We start from the raw sequence: 12,871 nt of genomic DNA on the forward strand, positions 1-12,871 counted from the left end.
CCCCATTTTTTTGGTCTTCTTTATTGATTTATATGTCAAGGGATTGATCAGTGCTTTTCTTTACGTCAGTACAGTTCCACATGAAATACTGATGTAAGAAATGTCTAATTTTCAACACAAGAAAGAGGAAGTGTCTGGGTTTGTTCCAATGTACCTTTTATTTACCTGTGTGCTAGCTGAATCAGTAGTGTAAGCAGCACTGACTTGAAGTTGTGTACCCTGTGAATGGAGAGAATTATCACTCTTTACTGTTTGTTAATCATTTCATCTCCTGGCCTCATTATTTGTTAATTTCCACCAGAAAGTATTGTTTTAGTCACATATTTGTTAACTTAAAAAATTGTTAGTTCTAAGAGTATCACAGTAACATTTACATTGATAGATAGAAGAGATTTAAACTTTTCATGTCTTCAGTACAATTTTTGTGTTGTTTTTTGGTTGTTTTGTTTTTTTTTTGTTTTGTTGTTAAAGAACTTTGAGTTTGAGAATTAGTAAAATAATTGGTAGATAAAATGCAGAACCTTGACTTGAATGATATCCATGCTTTTAAGTGTTATATATATATATATATATATATATATATATATATATATATATATATATATATGAATTACTATAGAACAAAGGTGCAGTTGGGAAGCTTCAAAGCTTGTTTTATGTTGGGTTACACCAGTAATAGTTGAAGTACTACTGTTAGTGCTACTGCTACTATTCCTACTACTACTAGTAGTAGTACTAAGGTGTTACTAGTGTAAAGTCCAGATGCACAATCAAATTATTGGGTGTTTCAGAATAATACATAATGGTTAATGGAGAGATGATGTTTGTGACAGGGCTATGATGATGACGCCAAACGACTGCACTTGTCCATCCCACTCCCAGTGCCTGATGATCAGCCCAACTGGCCAGGCTGGGACAGGCATGAGGTGGGTTGTTGTCAACAATAAGGCTGTAGCACACACATGTTACATGTAAATTAATTCTACTATATTTGCACACATAGTGTTTCACACACATACAAACAGTAGATATGTAGTACATGCATGCACGCATGTATGTGCACACACACACACACACATGCACACGTGCATGCACGCGAGCACACACACATACACACCCACACACAGTTTGATTTTTCATATTCATGCGCATGCATGCAATTTCACACAGCATAAGTAATATTTGTAATGTGGAATTTTGTAAAGAACATGAACGGACGTGATGTGATACATGTATTTAACGGGATACTGGTATTGTTAATGTAAACCCCCAGCATGTTTATTTCGACAGGTGATGATGTCAGTATCCATGGAAATAATTCCTCCAAACTTTGAAAAAGAGTACGTGGCTGTCGTCTGCCCAGTGGCCAAGCGCAGAACGGTGGTGTCTGCCTTCGTAAGTCTCTTCTCTATTCTCTGTGTGATGTGCATGGTAGCTGTGTCCAACTGTGGCCATCAGAACAGCAAAGGAGGAAGCTGGCGAGTTTGGTTATTGTGGAGAGTATCTTGCCCAAGTTGCATCCCCACTCTCTTGGCCAAGAGGGCTTTGCTTAGGTGTTTGCTTGATAATTCATATAGATCTTTAGATATATGTAGAATTTGAAAAAAAATATTGAAAAAAACCCAAAAAAACAAAGGAGAAAAGCAATTAATTATCCTTGTGCTGTTGTTGTAAGGGTGAATTTTTTTTTTTTTTTTTTTTTTTTTTTTTAGTAATGAATGATATTTTGTTTCTTGAATTGAATGTGAAAAAATGGAGCCTTTTAATTTTATACAGTTTGATGTGAAATGAAGGTCAAAGTAAATCAGAAAAGATTTTTTTCCTGATTTTCTGCAAATAGGTAAGAAATTTACATAAAGTTCTTCAATCTTGGATTTCTTCTGTTTTTTTCTGAAAGGGCTTGATTTCTAGTTTTCACTCAGTGAAAAGGAAAGTTTCAGTTTTAGTTTCACATGGAGGCATCTGCGTTCAGAGTGAGACAAAATTCAGATATGCTACACCCACATCTGTTAATTAAGCAGATGCTTGACCAGCACCCTTTCCCGTGGGCCTTGTCAGGCCTTGAGGGAATACTGATAATGATAAAAATAAAATAAAGAGAAAATAAATGAGTGAATAATGATAATAAAAAAGGTGAATTTTAAAAGAAAATTGTTCTGTTTTTATGTAAAAAAATATCTATAATCTATAGTCAGAAAATTTCTAGTTTGAACACAAAAAGAGTGAAGATCCTGAGTGGGAGCTTCAGTCTGGTGCAAGGATTTTCTGAAAGAGTTCTTTCCCTTCACCATTTCTCAGCCCAGAAACCCAAAAAATTATGACCAGAAGGTATTCTCGCTTTTGTATGTATGTAGCAATGCAGAGTTAAACGAGATAGATGGCTTGAGATTGACCATCTGAAGGTAGTCTGGGAACCCCCCTTGAATGATAGTAAGTAAGTACTTGGGACCTCCATGGATTTTTTTAACTGATCAGAAGCCCTGTAGACATATTTTGACAGATTTGGTTTTTTGTTGTGAAGTGCTGTCTCCCAGTGACGGTGAGGGGCGTGGGTCTGTTGACAGGGCTGGACGTGTAGTTATAACAAACTGTTGAACATGGACCGAAAGTTCCAGTCGGCACTGCCGGGAGGAAACGTCACCTCCCTTCATTTCTCGAAAGGCAATGGTCAGTGACTGGTCGTCCTTGTGTTTTCGTTGTTATTGTTGTTGTCTTCTCTTCACTGATGTTTAACACACATCAGGGCTCCCACTTTTCAGCAAAAAGTAAAAATGAGATTCAGTGGAGAGAGAAAAAAAATCTGTGAAAAACACAGTTTCAGCATCTGTGGCAGCTGCAACAGCGACTGAACTGAATAAGTCTTATTTGCCAAGACTGGAGTTAGAGTGATAACTGGGAATATTATTTCTGTGAGACACTTATTGAAGCTGTGAAGGTGAAAACTGAATGGTGTTGGTATGTATCAATATGTTTTTCATCCCTGTAGGTGTAACTGTAAGATTGAGAGTGCTCAATGTGAATTGAAGATTTATGTTATTGGCAGTAAAGTGCCATAAATGTGCTTTGATTTGTGTCAGATTACTCCATTTTGAATGTTATGTACAAACAAAAAAACAAACAAAAAATGACTGGAACCTCCACGAATTTCGGGGTTTTTTTTTTTTTCCTCAGTGGGAGCCCTGACACATGTACATGGGGTCAGTGTTGTGACATATTCTGTCATTTCACCACCCCTCAAGAGTTTGGAACTTGTTGCTACCATCTGATCAACCTAACACTCCAACTCCGAGCACATTTAAAATCTATCTCAAGATATTTTGTATTGTTTTTACAAAGCAATCAGTGAATTATGTGACAGGCTGTGTGTGAGGGTGTGTGTGTGTGGATAGCTATGTATGAGTGTATGTAGTGTTAGTGAATGCATTATAGCATGAGTGGAGTGTATACAGCAAATTGTATTGTGTTATGCAAGATCATGTACCTTATGATTTACTATAGATGTGTGTGTATGCACATACGTGTGTGTGTGTGTGTGTGTGTGTGTGAATGTGTGTATGTGTCTTTGTCCACTTGTGCTAATGTATGCATAACTTCAGTTGTGGCAAGCAATGTTTGTGTGTGTGTGTGTGTAAAACCTTTCTTAGTTAAAAATTTAAAAAAGGGTAAAACATTGATTATTGAATTTTTTAATGATCAGAAAATGTGGATGTTGTGTTTGACAGAATTGTGCATTCTGGACTGTCTGCACCTGAAGGCAGAGAGAACGTTCTACATTCTGGACCTGATGGTGTGGAAACAGCTCCCCTACTATGAATCGGATGTCAGTCCTTGGTTTTTCTTTCTGTTGTTGTTGTGGCATTGAAGTTCCATCTTCTCCGTTATTGTTGTTTCAGTTAATCTTTCTGTTGTTGTGGTGGCATTGAAGTTCCATCTTCTCCGTTATTGTTGTTGTTTCAGTTCATCTTTCTGTTGTTTTTGTGGCATTGAAGTTCCACCTTTTCTGTTGTTGTTGTTGCAGTTCATCTTTCTGTTGTTGTGGCATTGAAGTTCCATCTTCTCTGTTATTGTTGTTGTTGTTGCAGTTCATCTTTCTGTTGTTGTGGCATTGAAGTTCCATCTTCTCCGTTATTGTTGTTGTTGTTGCAGTTCATCTTTCTGTTGTTGTTGTGGCATTGAAGTTCCGTGTTTTCTGTTGTTGTTATTGCATTCAAAACCATCTTTTTTTGTTGTTGTCGCAGTTCATCATTGTATTGTTATTACATTTGTCTTTGTATAGTTGTTGTTACATTTAAGCTCATCTTTCTGTTGTTGTTACATTTAAGTTCATGATTTCTGTTGTTGTTTATTGTTGTTGCAATTCATCTTTGTGGTGTTGTTACATTGAAGTTAATGTTTTATGTTGTTGTTTTTGTTGCAGTTCATCTTTCTGTTGTTGTGCATTGAAGTTCCATCTTTTCTGTTATTGTTGTTGTGGCAGTTCCTGTTTCTCAGTTTCCGTTGTTGTTGCATTTAAGTTCATGTTTACTGTTGTGACATTAGCACCTATCCTTGGTCAGAGACCAAGCTCTGAGTGCTTTACTTGTTCCAAATTTTCCTCTTTTAAAAATTTTTTTTTTTTAAAGGTTTTAAGGGATTGATTTTGACATGATGTATCTTCTGTGTCAGCTGGGCTATAATTTTTTTTTTTTTTTAAATGATGAATAGTCTGTCTTACTGTTCTTACCAGTCAGCTTTTTTTTCTTCTTACCATGTTTTTTATATCAGTATCAGTCTGTTCTTAGTCCCCCTACCTGTAACTGGGCCTAATAATATTAATACTAAATCTATAGATTTTTCAGTTGTAAACTTAAAAAATAAGTACATGCTTATTGAAATTAGTAAATAAAAAAAAAACCTAGTAAACACCATTGCATGTGTGACATTTATGTTCTTTTTTTTTTCTTTTTGTACTGCTAGGTGTGTTCTGGTTTGTGTTTTTCCCCCATGGAATTGGCTGATCCGTTCCACTTTTAATTTAAAAAAAAACAAAAAACGTTTGAAATGTAAGCTGTGAGTATTTGTTTTCTGTTGTGAAGTGGATTATTTTTAAATTTGTAAGTTTTCTTAGTGGACCATGTGAGTTGAGGTGTCTTCTGTGTCTTGCTGGATTACAGCAATGAATCATGAACAAGAAGTTTCAGTTTCTTTCTTTCGTCTTATTCTCTTGCATGTGTTGAATGTTCATAGGTATCGTACAGATAGTTTGCAAGTTCCGAAATTAGGTCAAGTATAACTTGACTGGCCCTAATACATACTCATGCCGTATTCTATAATTTTTCATGACATTTGCAGAAATTCAGGAGGTGTGCCTCATGTACAACAGCAACAATAATATGCAGTTCTGTCTCTTGGGTAGCTGATGGTGATTTTTGTGGTTTCTTTCAGACTGACTTCCGTTTCCATTGGATTAATCAGATTGTGAATGAGACAGATCTGCTAACTGTCCACCCAGAAAATGAGGTGAGAATTGTGATTTGAGACAGGGTGTGCAGGGGTAAAGGGGTGGCTTGTGGTAGGGTGTGTGTGTGGTAAAGGGGTGGTTAGTGGTAGGGTGTGTGTGTGGTAAAGGGGTGGTTAGTGGTAGGGTGTGTGTGTGGTAAAGGGGTGGTTAGTGGTAGGGTGTGTGGGGTAAAGGGGTGGCTTGTTGTTGGGTGGCGGGGATAAAGGAGTGTGGGGTAAAGGGGTGGCTTGTGGTTGGGTGTGTGGGGTAAAGGGGTGGTTAGTGGTAGGGTGTGTGGGGTAAAGGGGTGTTTTGTGGTAGGGTGTGGGGTAAAGGGGTGGTTAGTGGTAGGGTGTGTGGGGTAAAGGGGTGGTTAATGGTAGGGTGTGTGGGGTAAAGGGGTGGTTAGTGGTAGGGTGTGTGGGGTAAAGGGGTGTTTTGTGGTAGGGTGTGGGGTAAAGGGGTGTTTTGTGGTAGGGTGTGTGGGGTAAAGGGGTGGTTAATGGTAGGGTGTGTGGGGTAAAGGGGTGGTTAATGGTAGGGTGTGTGGGGTAAAGGAGTAGTTAGGGGCAGGGTGTGCAGAGTAAATGGGTGGTTAGTGGTAGATTGTGGGGGATAAAGGGGTGTGGGGTAAAGGGGTGGTTAGGGGCAGGGTGTGTGGGGTAAAGGGGTGGTTAGTGGTAGGGTGTGTGGGGTAAAGGGGTGGTTAGTGGTAGGGTGTGTGGGGTAAAGGGGTGGTTAGGGGCAGGGTGTGTGGGGTAAAGGGGTGGTTAGGGGCAGGGTGTGTGGGGTAAAGGGGTGGTTAGTGGTAGGGTGTGTGGGATGAAGGTGTGGTTAGTGGTAGGGTGTGTGGGGTAAAGGGGTGGTTAGTGGTAGGTTGTGGGGGGTAAAGGCGTGGTTAGTGGCAGGCTTTGTGGGGTAAAGGGGTGGTTAGTGGTAGGTTGTGGGGGGTAAAGGTGTGGTTAGTGGTAGGTTGTGGGGGGTAAAGGCGTGGTTAGTGGTAGGGTGTGTGGGGTAAAGGGGTGGTTAGTGGTAGGTTGTGGGGGGTAAAGGCGTGGTTAGTGGCAGGCTTTGTGGGGTAAAGGGGTGGTTAGTGGTAGGGTGTGTGGGGTAAAGGGGTGGTTTGTAGTAGGATGTGTGGGGTAAAGGTGTTAGTGGCGGGCTGCGTGGTGTGAAGGGGTGGTTAGTGGTAGAGTGTGAGTGATAAAGTGGTGGCTTGAACACCCTGCACATGTCAGCTCTTTATGCTTCCTTCATGAAACATCAGGAAGTGAAATTCACAAAACAGCTTGTAAATGGTTGTAAATTTGTTCAAATACACACTCTCACTGGTGTGATATGTGGATGTCTTTTCTTTCTTTTGTTGTATCATTCTATTTATTTTTTAACAGCAGACATTGCTTAGCATATACATATCAGTTTGCACACTTGAACGCCCTTGAAACTGGAACTGAAACTCTTTTCTAGACTGTACACCTTCAGACTAGAATTAGAAATCTTGTCCACATGACAGTGTATCTGAAATAAAATAAAACATAAAAAAAATGTATTGATATGAATGGTAATATGAATGACACTTAGATTAATAGATAAATGAATAAACAAATAAATGTAAACAAACACGTGCGCGTACACACACACACACACACATGCAAAACAGATATGCAACAAATATGCAGTCTACACACACACACACACACAAGCACACACACCTACTTACACACACAAACACTCACACACACACACACACACACACAAGCACACACACCTACTTACACACACAAACACTCACACATGATTTATAATGACTTTGTGATATGTCTTTTTGACAAATTACTTGACATTTGTGTGTGTGTGTTGTCTTTTCAGTACAAGTTCAGAGCAATGCCACGAATAAGGTGTACACGAGAAAGTTTGTACAGTGCCCTGGACACAACTCCCTTTAAGGTAAGCGGTACTGAGACAGTTTGTACAATGCCCGGTAGTTACCTTTAACTCTTTCTATACTAAGGTACGCGATAGCGTACCTCATGCGCACAATGCTTTGTTACTGTGGTATGCTATAGCGTACCGTGAGTTAAAAAATATATAGTTCATAGGTTAACGGTTTTGTGCCAAACTAAATGGCGCCGCTCTGTTCTACAGTCACCCAAAAGTGCATCTGTACTTTTATTGTGGCTGAAAATGCCTTTGTTTGAGTACAATACATGCGAGCGTACAGTCACCCCTCTCGCTCGCTCACTCGACAAGATGGTGTCTCCGTCGACTTAGGCAAGATCTGTGGCTCAAAGTCAAATGCAAACTGATTCTATAGTGAATATTCATTGTGCATACGCATTTGCCCATTAAATTGCTACAGTTAGGAAGTGTCTATGGTTACAAAAGACCACATTTGTAAAATTTCTGATAAATGAGAAAAACTCACCCCCTTTATGTCAGTTGTGAAAAACACAGATTTTGGGGCGCTAGCCAGGGGGACAAAGGGGAGGTTACCTACTTCTGGGAGGTTATCGGCCATAACTACTTTCGTTTTCTCTGCATAGACAGATAGTAGTTTGCACAGGACAGGAATGTCAGACTCCTGCCGGAGTCTGCACTAGTGGGTCACGGTAAGTATGTTATTTAAACATAATTTTAGATAGAAAATTTCCTTCTTTTTTTTTTTCAAAATATGGTATATCAGTCAATAATTAAGTGAGTGCTTTGAAACTTTACCAAATGTTAGTCCATTCTATTCTTTATGTTACCACAAAATTTCAGATGTATGTAACTGCATTCTGTATTAGATATTTTTCTTGTAACATAAACAATCAGCCAGTACAGAGAATACAATGAAGGAAGTCATCGGGCAGTACAGAATGAGTTAAGCGGTACTGAGAAAGTTTGTACAATGCCCTGGACACGACTACCTTTAAGGTAAGCGGTACTGAGAAAGTTTGTACATTGCCCTGGACATGACAACTCTAAGGTAAGCGGTACTGAGAAAGTTTGTACAATGCTCTGGACATGACTACTCTAATGTAAGCGGTACTGAGAAAGTTTGTACAATGCTCTGGACATGACTAACTCTAAGGTAAGTGGTACTGAGAAAGTTTGTACAATGCCCTGGGCACAACTACCTTTAAGGTAAGCGGTACTGAGAAAGTTTGTACAATGCCCTGGACATGACTACTCTAAGGTAAGCGGTACTGAGAAAGTTTGTACAATGCCCTGGACACGACTACCTTTAAGGTAAGCGGTACTGAGAAAGTTTGTACATTGCCCTGGACACGACTAACTCTAAGGTAAGTGGTACTGAGAAAGTTTGTACAATGCCCTGGACACGACTAACTCTAAGGTAAGCGGTACTGAGAAAGTTTGTACAATGCCCTGGACATGACTACTCTAAGGTAAGCGGTACTGAGAAAGTTTGTACAATGCCCTGGACACGACTACTCTAAGGTAAGGGGTACTGAGAAAGTTTGTACAATGCCCTGGACATGACTACTCTAAGGTAAGCGGTACTGAGAAAGTTTGTACAATGCCCTGGACACGACTTCTCTAAGGTAAGGGGTACTGAGAAAGTTTGTACAATGCCCTGGACATGACTACTCTAAGGTAAGCGGTACTGAGAAAGTTTGTACAATGCCCTGGACATGACTAACTCTAAGGTAAGTGGTACTGAGAAAGTTTGTACAATGCCCTGGACATGACTAACTCTAAGGTAAGCGGTACTGAGAAAGTTTGTACAATGCCCTGGGCACAACTACCTTTAAGGTAAGTGGTACTGAGAAAGTTTGTACAATTCCCTGGACATGACTACTCTAAGGTAAGCGGTACTGAGAAAGTTTGTACAAAGCCCTGGACATGACTACTCTAAGGTAAGGGGTACAAAAGACTTGGCTGACACTGGTGGGTGTGTTGGCCAGGCATTGAAGTGTCCTGTGTGTGTATGTGTAGTGTGACAGCAAATCATGCATGGATTTCTGGCTGTCTGGGAGCCCTTGAGGATAGCTAATCAGCACTTGTCCCAGTATAAACACTCGGCATTCGATCCTAATTTGGGATGTCTGCTTTGACGCTGTGTGTATCTCTCGGGTCTGGTCAGTGCTGGGATATCATTATGACAGGAAGCATAGAGTACAGCTGTGTCACATAGTCCCAAATGTGATGGACCTCCATAGCAACATCGTTATCATCACCATCCTCCTTCATAATAATAATTTTTTAAAAAAAGTCCCCAAATCTGTGGCCTTCCGTGCCCTGCTCTCATGGTTTCATCAGTTTTAATCCCCTTCCACTTCATTGTGTGGGGTGAAGGTCTGTTAGAGTCTTTGGTGTCAGCAGAATCATCGGGGACTGTCGTTGGAGGGACAGTAGCTGTGGTTTCCACTCTAGGAGAGACAATTGCTCAGTCTGGGTCCGCGATTAAGCCATTATTATTGTAAGTAGAGGCTTTGAAGGTGGTGTCCTAAATACATTGAATCAGAACAGGCACTACTGAACACCACCTAATTGACTCAACAGCATTGAAGAGTCTCCTCTGTAATGTCGCCTCCTCGTGACTAACACTGATGTTTCCCTGTGGACTGCTGATGCTGAGATTGAGACAGACGAACCTGCATGTACCAGTGTTTGGGGATCTCGGAATGAGCAGTGTGAGAGTAATGCCACTGGAATGGTGCAGATGATGGAAAGCAAAAAAAAAACAAACAAACAAAAAAACCCAGAGGAAAAGAAAATAGAATTACTTCTAGTTTTGTTGGATTCAGTATTGTCAAATAAATCTATGTGGCTTAGTTTATCAACAATAAAATATTCTCTAAGGTTGGGTGTGTGTCTTCTGTTGGTTTGGGGTTTTCTTTTGGTTTAGATTCTTTGTTATGGCCCTGTGTGGTCAGCTGGGGCTGAAAGCAACAAAGATGAATGGTTAGTATTTTCTTTGTACGCCCTTCAGTGTGCAGGACTTGGTTTTCCTGGCTGTCTGTGTGTATGTGTGTGTGTGTGTTGCACAGGTGGATGGTATTCTGTTTTTCATTTTTCTCTGCCTTCAGTGTGCAGGGTTTGAATGGTTTACCTGGTGTGTGTGTGTGTGTCACACGGATGACGGCATTCTGTTTTTCATTTTTTTCCACTGTCCGTGGGCAGGGCAGGGCTTGAATGGTTTACCTGGCTGTGTTGTGTTGTGTGTCATACAGATGACAGCATTCTGTTTTTCATTTTTCTCAGCTGTCCGTGTGCAGGGCTTGAATGGTTTACCTGGCTGTGTTGTGTTGTGTGACACAGGTGGACGGCATCCTGTTTTTCAACAAGTTCTGTTTCTACACACCGGGCTCCACCCCGAACGTGCTGTGGCTCCCCCCACAGGACATCCACCGAGTGCTGGGCTGGCTGCCTCCGCAGCGCGTCCTGTCCACCAAGAGTCAGCCGCCGCCACCCGCCACCATCGCCGCGCCTGGGGAGGCCCAGGCCTCTGTGACAGCCGCTGCCCCTGAAGAGGCCCAGGCCTCTGTTGTGGCCAGCGCCCCTGAGGAGGCCCAGGCCTCTGCAGCGTCCTGATGAAGTGATGCTTGTGGGTGATGTCCAGGCACCAGAAACACTCTCATACATTATTATGATAGAAGCATCGTCAGGTTTTATGCATACATCTGTTGTTGTTGTTGTTTGGATGGATGTTGTGAAGGTGGCGCGGCTTGGAATCCAGGCTGCAGTGTCGTCGTCGTTAATGGTGTGGTTGGAAGGGTCGGTCAGTCTGTCTGTGTCATTGTCTCGTGCTGAGCTGGATTGGTTTGTAGTGATCTGTTGTGTGGATGATGTCTTGATAACGTTACCCGATTTGAATTTAATGTCCAGGAGAGATTTTTAGAGGTCATAGGATGTGGTATTTTTGTAAGACTGTGTTGTTGTTATTATTGTTTTTTTGGTTTTTTTAATTAACCTTTTTGTTCCTTTTTTCCAACAGAAAATAAAGAAATTCAACAAATGTGAGCACAGCAGCATCATTTCACAGTACTAAATATATAGCATTTGAGATCCTCATGCATGCATACATACATACTTACACACATACATACATTCAGTTTCATGCATAAAAACTCGTAGACACACTGACATGCAAACACTTGCACTTTACAGCTTAGTACATTGTGTTGTGCTCTGCTTTTTGTGTATTTCTTTCCTGCAAAGTAATCAGTTTGTGTTTTGATTTTCAAGAGGTAAATGATGGTCAGCCTTGACACATTTTTCTCTTTTCCATAGTCTTTTGATGTACTGTCTGTGCTGTTTTGCTCAGGCAATTAGGTAGTGAAATTGTCAACACTAGGATGGGCACTAGCTGTCTATTCTGCTGTTTTATTTGCCCTTATGGCCTTTTTATGTATTTTTTGTTTCGCTTTGAAGTTGTTTTTTTTTTTATTGATCCTTTTTTTTTTTACGATTCTTATTAAATCTGGGGATGATAAGTTAAACGGTAGGGCTGACATCCTCAGTTTGACCTAGTCTTATTTGTGCTAAGGAGCTAAAGGGTTAGGATAATTTGTCATGAACTGTGTTTTGTGGGTTTGTCTTGGTGTTTTTTTTGTATGCGTATGTGTAGATGTGACAGTTTCGTGTTGACGTGCTCGAGCATATGTATGGTTTTACAGTCTTGATATGGCCTCCTACAGTGGGCAAGACTATAAGCAACAAGAAACAATGGTCAGGCAGGTTTGTGTGGATTTGAGGAAACGTAGGGAGGGTGCTTTAGAAGTAAGGATGGCAGATGTGTGCAGGTTTGAATCCCCTCATTTCCAGAGCTTGGTGTCCCAAGTATATCTGAAGTGAAAATAAAGTTTGAGATTGTGGTTTGTGGCTTACACATGTTTGTGGTTGTGAATTCGCCTTCCTGATCTTTGTCACACAGTCCTTGCCCTTGCTGCCGCCGCCCCCCCCCTTCCCCCGCCCTCCCAATTCATCTTCCTGTCCCACCCCACATTGAAAAAACCCCCAACTAAATACGCCAGAAAACATGACTTCAACATGCCTCCCTATTACCAAAATATTGAAAGAAATTGCTCCGTCAATGAAGATGTGTTTTGTTAAATTAGTGTACTTTATTAACACGCCTGAACCCTACATCGGCAGATAACACTGTTAAAACAGATAGCGTTCCAGTTCATGAATGGGTACAATGGAGCAAGTGGCAAGTCCAGTACATCACTCCACACTGCGGAATGGTATTGCTTGCTGCACGTGCTAATCTCCCTTTTGGAGGAACAAAATGGCTAACTGATCAGTAATGAGCAAATTTTAAACTCGCACAGCACGGACTCCTACGACCACCTTTCATCCCCTCACCTCCCTGAGTATGTTTTTTAAGGTTTATGTCTTAAAAAAAAAAAAAGAAGATGAAACGACAGCACATGTGGGAAGAGG

At 40.9% G+C, this 12,871-nt stretch overlaps 1 protein-coding gene across 1 annotated transcript in view; it reads left to right on the top strand.

The window, feature by feature from the left end:
- The window catches only part of LOC143282350 (snurportin-1-like), a 13,466-nt gene extending 1,166 nt beyond the window's left edge, over nt 1-12,300 (top strand). The window contains exons 2-8 of the mRNA XM_076587958.1: nt 834-926; nt 1,291-1,395; nt 2,565-2,667; nt 3,723-3,820; nt 5,425-5,499; nt 7,349-7,426; nt 10,745-12,300. Coding sequence (XP_076444073.1) covers nt 834-926; nt 1,291-1,395; nt 2,565-2,667; nt 3,723-3,820; nt 5,425-5,499; nt 7,349-7,426; nt 10,745-11,017 — 825 coding nt within the window. The 3' untranslated portion in view covers nt 11,018-12,300. The remainder of the gene's footprint in view (nt 1-833; nt 927-1,290; nt 1,396-2,564; nt 2,668-3,722; nt 3,821-5,424; nt 5,500-7,348; nt 7,427-10,744) is intronic.
- Nucleotides 12,301-12,871: the final 571 nt, after the last annotated feature.

This window comes from Babylonia areolata, chromosome 5 (genome assembly GCF_041734735.1).
Source record: "Babylonia areolata isolate BAREFJ2019XMU chromosome 5, ASM4173473v1, whole genome shotgun sequence".
NCBI classification, from domain to species: domain Eukaryota; kingdom Metazoa; phylum Mollusca; class Gastropoda; order Neogastropoda; family Buccinidae; genus Babylonia; species Babylonia areolata.